The sequence below is a fragment of the Microcaecilia unicolor genome, chromosome 12, assembly GCF_901765095.1.
Source record: "Microcaecilia unicolor chromosome 12, aMicUni1.1, whole genome shotgun sequence".
Taxonomy (NCBI): domain Eukaryota; kingdom Metazoa; phylum Chordata; class Amphibia; order Gymnophiona; family Siphonopidae; genus Microcaecilia; species Microcaecilia unicolor.
The window spans coordinates 38584046-38600759 of record NC_044042.1 but is presented as its reverse complement, the minus strand read 5'-3'; the positions used below and the strand labels follow the sequence as shown (position 1 = coordinate 38600759).

The window sequence follows — 16714 nt, the reverse complement described above, 5'->3', positions numbered from 1 at the left end:
GGGTAGCAGGGAAGCAGAGTATGAAAAAAAGACCTTTTCTCAAATATTGCACATTCAAGGGAAGAGGAAAGGGGAGGGGGGAGAAGAGAGTCTCCTTCCACCAGTGAGAAGGGAAATATAGGAATCTATCAACAACAGATGCAGGGGTAGAACAAAATCAGCATATAGAAAGGGAAGGTGATGAGAAAGAACACAGGGATTCATTATGTGGGAAGTCAGCTTGGATTCCCTGTGCCAGTCAGACCATTTATTCAACCCATCTACCCTGCCTGCCCCAATAAAACAAAACATTGTGGAGGGTTCAATCCAGCCATTAACCTCCAAAGGTTAAGAGCAGCTTGTGAACAAAACAGACTACTTGGTTTCTCTGAAATACATAAACAGTGGCATAGTTTGTAGGATTGCATTCAATGGGATTTTTGGAAAGATGACCGAGTGTCACGTTAACCACAGGAGCAAAAAGAGCAGATTCCATCCCCCCACTTCCGTATCAGTTACAATGGCCGCCAACAGACACCTGTTTCAGTTTCAAGTTATTGGTGTCTGTTTAAGAGCTTGGCATTAGGTTACCCAATTTCTCTCTAGAACTTGCTTGATAGATCTTTGCCAGGGAAAGTACTTTGCTTAAGAAAGCAGAATATTGCCATTGGAAGTAAGGTGGAAAATGCAAGCGGTACTGCTTTTATCAAATGCACATTTGTAGAGTACCTGCTCATCTCTCATCCTGAGAAAGCACATGCTATTCTAAGTTTCACATGCACAAGGTGCTGCTTTTTCAGAACTAAGAAGGGTGGAGTTGGGGAAAGAAAGTAGTGGAGGGGGAAGTACACAGAAAGAAATGTGTGATGTTCAGTGTATATTTGACTGTAAACTACTTTGATGCCTACATGGTATGGAGGCTTCCCCATTCTAGAAAAAATATGGGGGGGGGGGATCCTGACACATTGACTGCTCTGATTTTTTACCAGCACAAGGTTGCCATTAAAAAAAACAAACAAACAAAAAAAACCCTGTCACTATATCCTCTTGTAAGGCGTGTTCAGAAGAAGGTGTGTTTGTAGCCTTCAGACCAGGTCTCATATCTCCTACGGATGACAGATCACATTGGCATGCCCTGAAGAACGAGGTCCGAAGCAGCTGCTCGGCAGCAAAGTTAGTGCTTCTCTTGACCCTATTTAGACAGCTGCTAGCAAAAATGTACACTTTTTAGCCAGAAGCTAATAAGCCATAAGGGGAACTGAGCATAACCTAATGGCAGGCTTTGGAGCCATTTCCCATTTTTCTGGCCTGGGCATATCCAATGCTGGCCCTGCTTACAGCTGATTAGATTTTTTGAGATAACACCCCATGACAGCAAGGAACGTTCACCGGGCAAGCTTGGTCTTACATCTGAAGCCATCCAAAGAAATCTAGGAAAGTTTATGAAGACAATATTTCATATTTCTAGATCAGCTTTCTAGCTCAAAAGCAGTTTACATTTTTTTCAGGTATGTCAAATACCTGCCCCAGAAAGCTTATGATGGGAGTACCTGATGCAAAAGGCAGTAAGCTGACTCACTTAAAGTCACACAATGTCAGTGGGAGAACCATGGTTCCCCTAGTTTGTGAACTAAGTCCCAGCACAGAATATGTATCAGGATATACTTATTTCTCTTAATCTTTCCATTATACTCTGTAGATGTCCTCTCAAAAGAAAGAGAAGGATTTGAAAATGGGAGAAGTAAATTCAAGAGAAGAAGTATGTTTTGTGGTTAATTGAGGATTTATTGTAATTGACAATTATTCTAGAAATGTAATCTTCATTAAAACAGATTATTAAAAAAATTAAGCATCACCTTAGTCTTCATTGACATTTATGGAGCAGAATAGCAGCCTACTAGAATCATGAATTACAACCACAAAACCAGCCTAACTGATCAGTTAGATCAGAGGTGGGCAACCATGTCCTCAAGGGCCACAACTCAGTTGGGTTTTCAAAATTTCCAAGATGAAAATGCACGAGATTCATTTTGCATACAATGGAAGTAGTACTTGCAAAACTTGACTAGGTTGTTGCCCTTGAGGAGAGGACCACGGTTGCCCACCCCTGAATTAGATCATTCCAGCCACCAAACTTGAAGTCTAGAGCACACTCAAGGCCTGTCATCCAGCATGATGTGTTTTCTCAAACCTCTTCTGAAGGCAAACCTCAGCAGCTGGGTTTTCAGAATTACTACAATGCAATTATACATAAGAGATTTGTATACAGTGGATCTGCCATATGCAAATGTATTCTGTGCATATTCACTATGGTAATCCTGAAAACCCGACTGGCTAGACGGGTCTCCAGCAGAGGGTTAAAAAAGCACGCTGCTAGATCATGAAACCTTTTATAATAATCTATGCAGGGCACACTAAAAGTGTGTGTCATTGTGCACTCGGTACAACTCATGTTTCCAACCACAAAGCAAGAGCAAACCCTGGAAAGTAATACCACAGGGCAAAAGACAGCTGTGAGCCAACCAGCATAGACAAGACAAAAACAAGTCAATTTCTCATATTTCAAAGTTAAAAACAGGTTTGTTCAGCAAGAACTTGAACTGCTTTTTTAAAAACAAAACATAATACTCTCCCCCTCCCAGTGATGACAGGATGGTGTAGTTCAGCTGTCAACACTTACAACTGGTACCCATGTACAGGTCCGAATCCCAGCAAGCTTTGATCCAACACAGATCAGATCAGGGCCAGCTGTAGAAAAGGCAATGTAAAAGTAAACAGGCTGGATAAATGCTACCTAAAATTCAAATTGCACTGTGTATCCTACCACTAATGCAGACATGTCGATGAACAACTCTGATATTGGGTACCTGCTATCTTGATGTTCATGTGATTGTCTAACAGGAGGTTTTCTGCCTTCAGGTCTCGGTGTACAATTTTCCGGCTGTGACAATATTCTACTGCAGAAAGGATCTGCCAGAACTTTCGTCTTGCCTCTTGTTCGCTCAGCCGCCCGTGATTTGCCAGGTAATCTGTTGAGAGTCAAGACGGGTTGCAAACAATGAACCAGGGTGGTCAAAGACTACTGGAAAGGAAGGAAAAGCACAAAATGTATATATTCTCTCATTTAGCTACTTTGTGGTCCTATTACTAAGCAGCGGTTAAAAAAAAAAAAAAAAAGACCTTTGTGCACCCTTACACAGGTCTTTCCCAAGTGCTAATGCTATTCTTACGGCAGTCAGAAAATGGCCTCTTTTCTATTTTCCAAATTAATGGTCATGCACTAATGTTTCATTCATTAGCGCACAGGTCTTAACGCCATCCTATTTCATAGGTGATAAGGGTTCACATGCTAATCTCACACTAATCAGCTGGCCTTGCTGATTCACGCCATCATGCCCACTCACTGCCCCTTTTTTAAGCTGAAGTAAGCATGCACTAGTGCTTACTGGGGCTTAGTAAAAAGACCCCTTTGCTACTTGCAAGATGAAGATTTGGGTGGCTACATCATTCTTTTCATTTGATTTTTTGCGATTTGATGAGCTATATATTGTATTTGCAAGTGGTGTTTGTACTTTGTTCTGCTTATGGTTAAAGGTTAAAAAATATATATATATATACCCAAAACATTTTAACTTATACACAAATACAGCCATATGCCTAGTGGCACTCAGTGAAACAAAAGTTTCAAAATTTTGCTTTTTTCAGAAGCTGAGTTTTACTCTCTCCCCAGTGCAATCGAGCAAAGCCCTTCAGACCTTTTCTCTGATGTGCACCCTGCTGTTTGCTTGGGGCTTTGTCCCTGTGCAGTTGGTCATTTTTATTCGCTTTTCATCTTCTCAATCCTCCCAGTAGTTATGAAATGGTGGCACAATAACACTCAACTCTTCTACAAGGTCACCCCCAGATTCAGAGGAAGAATTATGTTGCTAGGAAGCTGTAACTCTTCTACGAAGCCACTGATCTTCTAGAAAAATATTGTTAAAAAAAAAGAAAAAAAAAACCCAGATTTTTTTTTGTTTACTGTTTTCATCTAACACATGAGAAAAGGAAATGGATGTTTTTAAAATTTAAGTTAGTAAAGTGTCGCTTTACTTCAGAGTGGCGGATCATGTCAACTATAGGTGAGCAAGATGACAACGCATTGTGGTAGCTGCAACTGCAAGATTCACTTTCACTTGTTCTATGTGTGTGGGGGGGGGGGGGGGGGGGGGAGAAAAAGAGAGTGTGATTAGGACAATGCACTTCTAGCCCAGCACAGAAAACATAATATGTTCTTTGCCTTTGTCTCTCTTCCTAGCTCTGTGAACAGCTCGGGGTACACACAGCAACACATGAAAACGATTTGGGAAGCTCTGGAACAGAACGTTCCCCTCTTAAGGTTTCCATTAGACACACAAGTCAACCCCAAACACTAATCTCACGTCCCCCCTCCTTGGTTGCATGCCTGGACTCCTAATTCCACCTTCTTGAAGAAAGACAAAACTGCAAGTCCATGCATGTAATTGAGGGTGGAGGGTGAAATCTTAAGACTGGACCATCCACTTTTACCTGGTTGGTGCTGCAGCCCTTTATAGCTGTTGTCATTTCTACAAGGTTCTCCTAGAGTCCTCAAATGGAAAAGTAAACCCATTTCAACACTAATCTCTTGAACCTTTCCTCCCCCTCCTGCCCCCTGGATGCCATGCGTGCTCTGAACACCATCATTAACCTTCACTTCTCTTGCTAATGTCTGTCCTTGCATTACTGCATACCAAGAGGTGATAAATGAGACCTCGTTAGCTTGCACACACAAAGCAGAAAATCTGCAGAGCGTAGAGTATGACGCAGACATCTGTTGGCATTTGGCTGCAATTTCTGCATTATGACTGGGGGGGGGGTGGGGGGTAGCAGCCTGCGAAACATATACACCATGGCGGTTGAAAGATGCATACACACACTGTTAAGCACTTGCCTTTGGCAGTATTTCGTATAAACAGAATTTTTATTTAGTGTTTTAAAAAAAAGAGGACAAACCCAGTTTACGATCTAGAGCAGTCTGCCTGCTTACTTCCCAAGACGGGGCTTTGTAGGCAATGCAGGAAAGGAGCTGCATGCTCAGACTGGCAGGAACATCAACATCAGTTAGCCAAGGAGTTACCACAATGTGTTGGAGAACAGACAAAAGTATGGGATGGGATGGGATGGGACGGGATGGGATAGGATAGGATAGGATAGGATAGGATAGGATAGGATAGGATAGGATAGGATAGGGCCCCCCCCCCCCCCCCCCCGGGCAGGTTGAGGAAGAAGCAGCATGGCCAAAAACTTGAGGGGTTACTCAAATGTTAGTCTCCAGCACTTCAGAAAAACAGCAGTTAAGATCTTTTGGGGATGGGGGAAGGGGGAGAGCAATGAATACAGCCTCCCCTTGTTTGTGGAAAACTATTGTCCTGTTTGGTCCGTTCCAGCTGAATGTTCATAATCAAGCAGCAATCTGCTTATACTTCTATTATTTTTAGTGCACATTATTCATATATATTTTCACATTTTACAAGGTAAGACTAGTGCTTTTTGTCACAGATTCCATGTGCACATTGCACTTAGCATGTCTGCACCAGTAGCAAAATACCCCAGAAAACCTAAAACAGGTACAGTTGTACCTTATGTCATGGGTGCCTTTACACCTACAGATACACAACTTATCCTGAGCTCAGTCTGGTTCTGAGCTCTTGTCAGCAATCACTATTTGTATTCATCCGGGCAACAAAGGAAAATAAACTGTGGGCGCCAACTTCCATATCACTTTGCTTTTTAGTATCAACATTTTGAAGCCTGAAGTTACAAATTCTTGATATTTTAAAATAGGATTTAGATACCATGGGTTTCATTGATCTCAACCAGATGAAAGAAAAGATCATGGATTAATTTAATTTTAAAAGTTTTATAGCACGCACTACCCACAACTGTAGACGGGAAACAAAAAAACAAAACAAAAAAAACCACACAACTGCAAAATATACAAACACATAAAAAAACAAAACAAAAATAAGAGTTAATTAAAATACATAACTCTAAATTAAAATAAATACATAAACACATCCAACATTCACAAAGCTTTCACACTACCTGCAAAGTAGCATAGGCCACATTTAAAACAAATCAGTTGCCTCAAAATAGCTTGTAAATGAAAAACCACCTGCACCGCTGTTAAGAATCCAAATTTTAAGCAGAAAAGGCCTGCTTAAAAAGGTAAGTCTTACTGCTTTCTGAAAGTCAAACATCATCAATGATAGTATTGAATGCACAGCCAAGTGATCTTTGCTGACCTTGGCTAAGTCGCTATCTCCCTGCAACTCACTTCTAATCACTAGCTGTATCATGGGATAGACCCCTTTACCTCCCCATGCCTAATCTCAACTTGATCACAAACTCTTTAATGTGACCTTGGGGTGGGGGGGATTCACAGTACTCTTTGTGCCTCAATCTACTCAGCTGTGATTAGGAAACAGACAGACAATGTAGAGACCATTTATCCATCTCTCTGGGACCATCTTGGGCAACCTGCTCCTTTAACAGATACATATAAAAAGTTCCATCTAAATGATGTGTTTTCAGAAACGTTTCAGAAATGCTTTTCATTAAGGTCGCAAAGCGCTCCAGGCCAAGGCTTGGCTGGCTCTATTACCAGCTCTTGGGTGGTTAAAGGTATTTGGTATCTTGGTTACAGCCCTCCTGAGTCATAACCACATTTGTCACAAAGCCCTACCTTTACTGCCTCACTGCTTCAGATCTACCCAAAGAAGGGAAATTCTGTTAATCTGGAAGAGGTTCTTCTCCAGGATATTCTGCTCAGAGTAAACACATGAATGTGTGAGCTCCCCAAGCCCCCACTTCCCTTTGCCACTTTCAGAACTGAAGCTCTATGGGAATCTTGCCTGCCTGTTCCATGTGTCCAAAAGGAAGAGCCTGCCCCACCCCACCACCTGAGACACATTCCATACAGCTCATCAACAGCCTACATTACATGAGGAGACAAGCAGAACTAAAAACAGAAAATAGAAACAAATAGGGTTGTGGAGTCGCCACACCAAACCTTCTGACTCAGACATCAATTCTGGCTCTTACTGTATCTGAAGTCAAGAAAGCTTGGGACAAACATGTCAAACCTCTTAGGGAGAGGAGATAATGGATGGGCAGACTGGGTCATTTGGCCTTTATCTGCCATCATGTTTCTATGTTTCTAAGAGAAATTTAATTACAGAAACATTGGATTTTTTTTTTAATGTAGAAAATTAGGACCAACAGACCACAAAATATACAGCGATACCTCGGTTTTCGTTGATAATCCGTCCAAAAACAAATCAATGAAAACCGAAACACGAAAACTGAGGCAATTATTTCCATAAGAATCAATGTAAATCCAATTAATTTGTTCTAGACACTCCAAAATACATACCAAAAACACATTTTATAGAGAATAAATATAGTCCCATGATGGAGCTAAAGGGAAAGGGTTAACTTATTAGCAAGGGAAACACTTAACAGGGAAAATGAGATTTGAGCATATGTGATTTTATCTTGCGTGCGTTGCGTTAGATGCGCGGGGTGATGCTAACACAATGAGAAACAACGCCACAATGAGCAGGAGAACGCGTGGGTCGCCATTTGTTTTCGCAAAATTAGCAGTGAAAACCGAGGCAACCAATGAAATCCGAGACAAATGTTTCACTGAAGAAAATCAACGAAAACCGAAACCAACGATAACCGAAGTCAACAAAAACCGAGGTTTCACTGTACTTGAAGTTTTAACAAAAAACCTGAACAAAAAGTATAAAATAATAAAATTTACTATATATTATAAAAAGTTCTAAGTTTTTATTTTGAAGCTTGAGTTGGAGTCGGTACGTTTTTACCAAATCCAACTCCACCCAAAATTGCTTCCGACACCGACTGACTCCACAGCCCTGGAAACAAAGCACAAACACCCCCGCCATTTAAGAATGAAAAGGCTCCTGGGTCTCCGATTTGATTTTCATTCTGGCTTCCATTCTGATTGTTTTGAAACACTATGTGGGCCTTTTACAAAAGCTCAGTACCATTTTTAGCACACGTTAAAGATGCCTATATATTCCTATGGGGGTCTCTAGTGTTTAGCATGCGCTAAAAACACTACCGTGCCAAAGACCCCCTCCCCTATCTTAATAGAAGCCATCACTGCCTTAATGATCAACGCTGCAGACAAAGCCTTCAGCAGTAAATGCAACATGAAAATACAAATCCAACACAATTTGAGCTCAGAGAAACACTTCCATTTTAGCAGATGTGAAAAAAAAAGTTGAAAATCTCCCTGGATGTATATATAGCCCTATAGGCGTGGTACTATGCATCCTGAAGGTTTATTCACTTATATTCAGCTTATACCTAAAAAAAAGCACAATCTCTAAAATAAATATGTAAAATGAAATAAAACCCATTGAAGTACAAACAATTCATACAAAATAAAAATCATAACACATCATTCTCCTCTGCCTGTTCCTGCGATGACGCCCTTCATTTTACTGTCACAAGATTACTTTTTTCTCATACACTTAAAACCAACAATACTTGGCCCTATATTCAACTGCCACCGTTATCAGCTTATATTTCATTTTGGCACTGGCAAAAGGGGGCCAGCGCTGGCATGTGTTTTACGCCCCCCTTTTACCATAGCTGGTAAAAGGGAGAGTCTTGCTTTCCTGCAGGAAATAGCTGGGTGGCAAGTAAAGTACTTGCTGCGTGGCCATTTCGGGGGGGGGGGGGGGGGGGAACCCTTACCACCACCCATTGAGGTGGCAGTAAGGGGGCTCCCGTGCTAACCCGGCAGTAACCGGGCAGTGCTCAGCACTGACCAATTACCACCGGGTGCAGTCCAACGCTAGAAAAATACATTTTTGTAGCACTGGAAATGGCAGCGCAGTAGGGGTGGGAAGTACCGTCAGGCTGCAGCGGTAGTCTAGCGGTACTTCCATTATAGCAACACACAGGAATGCCATTGAGCCAGTGTTGCATCTTTTTCTGGTTTTAATATGGACAAAGAAAGGTCTCTGTTTCTGAAGCATTAATCCTACGTTATTTATTTCCACCCATGGCATTCAGGGTTGGTATGGCTTGAAAACCTACATTTACACCAATATTTTTTTTAGAAGCAGAACAAAAAATCTGGAGGTCTGTCCAATCACAGTAGCTGAACTTTGAACATGGACTTTCTTGACTTTTGAGTGGACGGATCCTTTACCCCCAAAAAAGGAATATCAGTCAGTTCCACTACACTCAAGAGAAGTGTCTCTCCAAATGGCTCTTTCCCTTCTCTTGTGATAACGTACCTTCCGCCAAAAGTTAAAGAGTTATGCAACCAGACCTGCATATAGTGGATCTACAGAAACCTAAGACAAATCAATATTAATAAGGGTAATTTTCCATCTGTTGCAGAGGTGAAACATACACATGGACTTTGCCAGATTTTCAAAGTGACAGTATATGCATTTTTACCTTGAAAGTTATTGCAGGGGGCGGAGAGGGGGAAATGTACACGTTTATACTTTTTTTTGGGGGGGGGGGGGGGGGGGGGGAGAAAAATGTATGCACATTTTTGAAAATTCCAAAGTATATGCGTAAACCCAAACCTCCCCTTAAACTCTACTCCTAGGAATGCCTCTCCTTACACTAAGGTAAAAATATGCATGAAATACCATTACAACCACACTTAACTTGCAGAAAGGGTGGGTAATGATAGAAATAATACATTTTGCTAGTGGAAATGGCTTTAAAAATCGCCTTCTACACCAGCGAACACAAGGAGGGAGTGTCATTTATTTGGAAAGTACTAGAAGTTAGGGGATGGAATTACAATCCGCTGGTGTTCCTAGAGTCTGCCAGGGAAGACGCAGTCACAAAGCAATAAACTATCAATCAAATGACACAACGTGGCTATGTTTCAGTGAAATGCCTGCATTAGGACTTCAGCAATCTATTGTAGACGTAATACATAAAAATAATATAAAAATACATATACAGTCATACACATTATTTAAAATATCAAACATTTTTGAAAGAAAACGCATTCTTGTTGCCAAAGACAAGTGAATCTTTAAGATACATAAGAAAAAAAATAAGATCGAGGTTAATATTCTATTTTTAAAAGGAATCAGCTGTATTGTAGAAAATCTTTAGCATCATATCTATGTTAGTTGAATGTTCTAATGCTTGCTTATTAGGTGTATCATTTGTATTATGCTAACATTGTATTATATCGCTGGTATTTTAATTCCAGTGCTGTTAAATGTGCATATATTTGATAGTTCCACTATAGTTCTATTAGGCTTCAATTTACTGTTTTAACGTTTACCTCATTTATTATATTTATTCTTGGTTATTTTACTATTGTTATGCTGTTAACAAAATTGTAAGTTTTATGTTAAACTGTACCTGCTGTACACTACCTTGGGTGAATCTCATCATAAAGATAGTTAATGAATCCCAATAAATAAATAAACAAACTCATAAGAATCTGTTATAATAATTTTGCACTACAAATACTTCTTTACAAATCAACCTGTCAAAGAAGCAATCCTTGTATACCTGAAAACATTTTTTGAAAGGTCAAAAGTTACCAGAAATCATCTACCACCGTGTAGGCAGTAAAAAGATAATTATAATAAACATCATATTTGTTTTGCATCAACCTATTGGAGTGGTAATCCAGGCATATCTGCTAAACCAAAAGCTTTATAAAAGACTATAAGTTACTGTTATCAAATTACTGTGAGGATGGTGAAAAATATAAAACTCTGGATCGACATACATTCTGCTACCCCTGAAGTGGAAACACAACCGACGAATAAAAAACTATTTTCCTTTTTGTGTCTAAATTTATTTATTTCAGTACTTGATATACCGCAAGTGATCCCTGAGGCACGCTGAAAAATGGCCTGTGGTAGTGTAGACGCGTGTTTGGGGCGCAAACAGAATTATTTTTTGGTGCACCTACAAAAAATGCCTTTTTTTGCCAAAAATGGATGTGCAGTAAAATGAAATTGAAGTGCGTCCATTTTAGGTCTGAGACCTTACCGCAAGCCATTGACCTAGCGGTAAGGTCTCACACAGTAATGGTCTATGCGCGTCAAATTCCACTTGACGTGCGTAGCTGCTGTGCATCAGAAAATAAAAAATATTTTTCGGACATATGCCAAAATTGAAATTACCACAAGGGTCACGTGGTAATCAGGCAGTAACTCCAATTTGGCGCACGTTGGGCACACAAAGGTGCCTACACGGCTTAGTCAAAGCGCTCCTCAGGTACTAAAGAGAATCAGATTTAAAAAAAAATAAATAAAAATTATGTCTATATATCTATACTTATCTCCTTCATTTAGGGAGTCTCTTACTAAGGTCGACCTACCAACTAGAAACACATCCGAATCAACACGAACATACCTAAATCTGCACTACCCAAGCTGCAAAGGACTCAAATACAAATAAATGTACGCGTCCAGTTTTTCCTACATAACTGTGGCATTACCAAAAGCCTTGAAAACTATGAATGACCACCTAAACTTCCAGAAAACACTAAAAACTAACCTATTTAAAAAGGCATACCCTACCGATCCAACATAAATGCCTGATCTCTGCAACACAACAAAACTAAAGAAGGTAATGGACATAACACAACTCTTCTGTTGTACGATTCCCTAGTGTGGCTGTGCCACATTTTACCACATCACTTTGTATTTGTTTACACCGGAGTCTGTAACGCCTCTCCGGTACTATATAAGCCACATTGAGCCTACAAATAGGTGGGAAAATGTGGGATACAAATGTAACAAATAAATAAGGTGCACTAGCATTTTTAGCGGGCGCTAAAAGCTGAGACGTCCATTATATTCCTATGAGTGTCTCGGCATTTAGCGCCAGCTGATGTTTTGTATGTGCTAAAAACGCTAGAACACCTTAGTAAAAGACCCCCTTAAGACGTGTATGATTTGGAAAACTGCTGAAAACAGTCAGCCTAGTCAGATCATGCTAAGATTCGCTACTGTTAGAAACAAACCCCAAACAAGCTCTTTTTAAACCCTAATTTTTCCATATTATTCAACAGAAATAAAACAAAATAAAACATGGAAAAGAAAATAAGATGATACCTTTTATATTGGACATAACAATAAAAAAAGGTATCATCTTGTTTGCTTTTCCATGTTTTATTTTATTTCTATTGATTACCTTTGAAAGTGGACTAACACAGCTAACACACCTCTCTACTCCATATTTTTCAAAATAAACGTAAAACCATTCACTCCCATCAAAAATCACCTACAAATTTAAACAAAAAAAAAAAAAATCACACACACAAAAAAGATAAAGATAAAGCCCCAAACCAACTGAAAAGAGCCAAGATAATTTTTATTTTTAAAGGGCTGTGAAAAATAAGGACACTAAACCAAATAAAGGGCCCTGTTTACTAAGCCGCACTAGCATTTTTAGTGCACGCTAAAATATGCGTGTGCTAAAAACACTAACGTGCCCCTTGCGCTGCTTAGTAAACAGGGCCCTAAGAAAGGAAACCCTTTGCCTAACTCATCATATAAAACAAAAATCAGCCCTAAAAAATGGAATAAAAGCCTTTTGTGAAGAGAAATTAAAAAAAAAAAAAAGTTTAGGGGTCCTTTTATTAAACTGCGGCATAAAGTGGCCTCTAGGACACCTGTATGTGGGTCTTTCCCAAGCACTGCCATTTCTACAGCAGCTGTAAAATGGACAATTTTGTATTTTCTTTTTTTTAATAAATTGTCATGCGCTTTTTCCATTAGCACGCAGCCTTATTCGACCACATCAACTCCATATATTTGTCTCCCTACCGGAGATGGCAAATGCCTCTACGGTACAATGTAAGCCACATTGAGCCTGCAAATAGGTGGGAAAATGTGGGATACAAATGTAACAAATAATAATAATTTTGTTAAATTACTGTACGAGCACTTACCATCCATTTTAAAGGTGGCAAGGGCTCATGCAGTATTCCTGGTTAGCGCAGAACATCACTCTCAGCCCATGACACACACCCCGCCTTAAAAAAAATGAAATATTTAGCACATGCAGACTTTGGTGTTACCGCAGGACATCTCAGCACATCCCACAGTACTGCATATTTAGGGCCCTGTTTACTAAGCAGCGTTATAGGCGCGTTAAGACTTGTTAACCATGTACTTGTCTACAATATCCATATAGACGCCCACATGGTTAGTGCGCGCGCTAAGGGTAGGCGTGCTAAAAACACTAACGCATCTTAGTAAACAGGGCCCTTAGCGTGTTAGGTGCTGTTAGTAAAAGGGAGCTTTAGCAATTACATATTGAACAAGGAATAAAATGGGAAACACAGTATTTGGTCTGAATATTTTATAATCAACTTAACTTTAGGAAATTACTCAAGACCAGCTTATTCAAGAAAGCCTACTCCCAGGATCCAACATAAATCCTAAAGTCCTCCAAAGCAATACATTAATGGACTATTTTGGACTCTTTTCCCTCCTTTCAACTTGTTCTTCGACTCTCTCTGTTTACCACAATATATTGTAATTGATTGATAACCGGGTTGGCGATTGCCTTCTCGGTTTAATGCAAGCCGCATTGAGCCTGCAAACATGTGGGAAAATGTGGGGTATAAATGTGACAAAATAAATAAATAACAGCATGAGTAAAATGAAAAAGATCTTGTTCAACAAACAGAAATAAACTACAGGGTAAAAAAAAAAAAAAAGGAAGGGGAAGGGATACGAGGACACTGAAACACAGCCATGTTGGGTTGTTTAATTACTTTGATAAAGTTTCGCAATTTGTGAGTGCATGCTCCGGCCATCTCTGTTTTCTATCTTTTTTTTTTTTTTTTTTGGATCTGCAGAGGTCTGTTCCTTTCTAAGGTTCCTCTTGGTTTTGGTGTCTGAACATTTTGCACAGATGTAAAGGAAGGGAGAAGGGATTTTTAAAAGCTTCCCCCCCCCCCCCCCCCCCCTTAATATGAAAAGACCTCTTGGACACTCTTACAAAAATGTCAGACTGCTATCAAGAGTGCAAGCCCTGTATAAAAATTCAGGGGGAAGGTGGAGTGGAACAGTCCACCACACTTTCTTGGTTTTATCATGAACCTAAAATGTACATGAGATACTGTTATCGTCATGAGATGCTGGATACATTTACCTTTTTCATTGTCATAGAGGCAGAAAGCCACAAACCTCTCTGAAATAGGTCAGTTCTTTGGGGAAGTTACCTGTCAGCTTTACCTGGCACAGCAATCTCAGCAATAAGTAACCCAGTTTAATAAAAAGACTCTGCTAAGGTTAAGAACAGAGTTCCAGCACCTCAAGCGGCATCGAAGGCACAGTAGTGGCTTCAGCGCTTTGACTTGTGAGCTCCTGTGCTGAGCTAAAGCAGCTGAGACACTCAACCTTCCAGCGTCTCACTCACATGTCAGTGAGCAACGGAAAGAGAGATCACTCCCTGCTCAGCTGACTCGTGCACTAAAAAACACATTTTTCTGCTAACTATGTCAACACCGCAGTGTCGCATGATCACATAGGACACTAGAGAAACACCTCAACCTCTCTCCTGCTCAGATTTCCATATGGCACTGTAAGACAAATAAAAACAAAACCCAGAAGAACACCAGACATCCGCTGCACCACGTAAGAGAAAAAAACACAGATGACCAAAAGGAGATAAGTGTGTCGTAGGAGCCACACTACAGATCATGTTGAGTCACAACAATAAAACAAGTCTTAATCGTGTAGCTCCAGTGACATCCTTATCTCTCTTTTGGCCATATTTGCCTTTTCTTCTCCCAGTGTAAGAAACCGCAGGTATAGGGGGGTCTTTTCCAATGGAACGCTCATGTTTTTAACGCAAGCTAAAAATAAGCGCATGCTAAACGTTAGAGATGCCCATAAGAATACATTGGCGTCTCTAACGTTTAGCGCGCACTAAAAACGTGAGCACAACTTAGTAAAAGACCCCCATAAAGACATAGCAAGCAATGGGTCCTCTTATGCCATAAGACATGCTTCGTGTTAGCTGTACAAAATCTCAAACTCTAAAACAGAATTTCAGGGGTCCTTTTACCAAGCTGTGGAAAAAGGGTCCAGCGATAGCGGTGAGGGTCAGGACCCTTTTTACTGCAGCGGGTAAAACGCCTGAAAAAACCCACATTGACCATGCTGTAAGCTTGCATTTACCGCATGGCCATACAGGGAGGGGGGGGGGAGCACTTACTGCCACCCATTGAGGTGGCGGTAAGGGCTCCCACGCTACCCCAGCAGTAACTGGGCAGGATTACCGTTGGACAACCTACTGTGGTGTATTTAAAAAATATATATTTTTTTAAATTCAGCAGCGCTGGAAACAGTGCACGCCACGTTGGGCCGGAGGTAGTTCTGGTTTGTCGAGCAGCAACTCTTTAGTAAAAGGGCCCCCCCAAAACTAGTAGTTCTGGACGAGGGGAATGGGAACCTTTCCAGGCCTGAATCTCTCTTGATTGAGCTGAAAAGGTACCGTGCTGGTCGAGAAATGTAGGAACCTGTAACAGAAGCCCATCTGGAGCAAAAACAGCTTCCTTCTACCTACTTCAGTGCAAAGCAAGTAAAGGTTTCTAAATCATCATCATACAGGTACTTTTTATCATCCATAAATGAAAAAAAAAATTCTTAGACAAGAAACAGACAAATGCATTACAGTAAATATTCAGCCGGCAATGGTCAGTGGTTTTTGGCCACCGCCAGCATTATTGCTGGATATTCAATGCCAGGTCACGTCCAAGCATCGACACTGAATATCCAGGCGTAGGCTATCTGGTTAATTATAATCAAAGAATGAATTGCGTTCAAAATCTGCACCCTGGTTCACAAAATCATTCACGGCGAGGCCCCGATCTACATGACAGACCTCACAGACCTACCAACCAGAAATGCAAAAAGGTCATCACGCACATACCTAAATCTCCACTACCCAAGCTGCAAAAGACTAAAATATAAATCAACTTATGCATCCAGCTTCTCCTACATAAGCACTCAACTATGGAACGCACTACCAAACATCATGAAAACAAAGCATAATCTAACAATCTTTCGAAAATTACTAAAAATCAATTTGTTCAAAAAGGTAAACCATAATGACCCAACCTAAACACCGGAACCCCACAACACAACGAAACTCATACAAGAACTGGACAAAACTTAACCCTTCCTCCTTGACTACCCAATATACCCTATCACTTATTGATCCTTAATGAAATTACCACTCTGTATTTCTCATACTGGAATTGGCGAACGCCATCACGGTATTATGTAAGCCACACTGAGCCTGCAAATAGGTGGGAAAATGTGAGATACAAATGCAACAAATAAATTATATTCAGTATTGAACCGCATAAAGATTGGGCTGCATAAAATGCTGTCCCTATGCTGATTCCACCCCTGGACCACCCACAAAATAACCAGTTCTGGTTTAGGCGATAACCTAGTATATTCAGTGTCCAATTAAATGCCTCCAAATATGCCCAGTTACTGTTTAAATCGCATTGAATATTGATCCCATCATGTTTAGGTTTAGCCACTGAAATTCGGGTCTGAAAAATAAGAGAACACACTAAGCATAAGATCCAGGTCTTAAAAACCCCCCACAGAAACCAGAATTTAGGTAGTCACGCCCTCCTCAGCCTCCAAAACCAAACAAACCC

General features: G+C 40.4%; 1 protein-coding gene across 1 annotated transcript in view; it reads right to left on the bottom strand.

Annotated features, from left to right (window-relative positions):
* The window catches only part of SIK2 (salt inducible kinase 2), a 115493-nt gene that overhangs the window by 59480 nt on the left and 39299 nt on the right, over positions 1 to 16714 (bottom strand). Inside the window, exon 4 of the mRNA XM_030220744.1 lies at positions 2847 to 3008. Coding sequence (XP_030076604.1) covers positions 2847 to 3008 — 162 coding nt within the window. The remainder of the gene's footprint in view (positions 1 to 2846; positions 3009 to 16714) is intronic.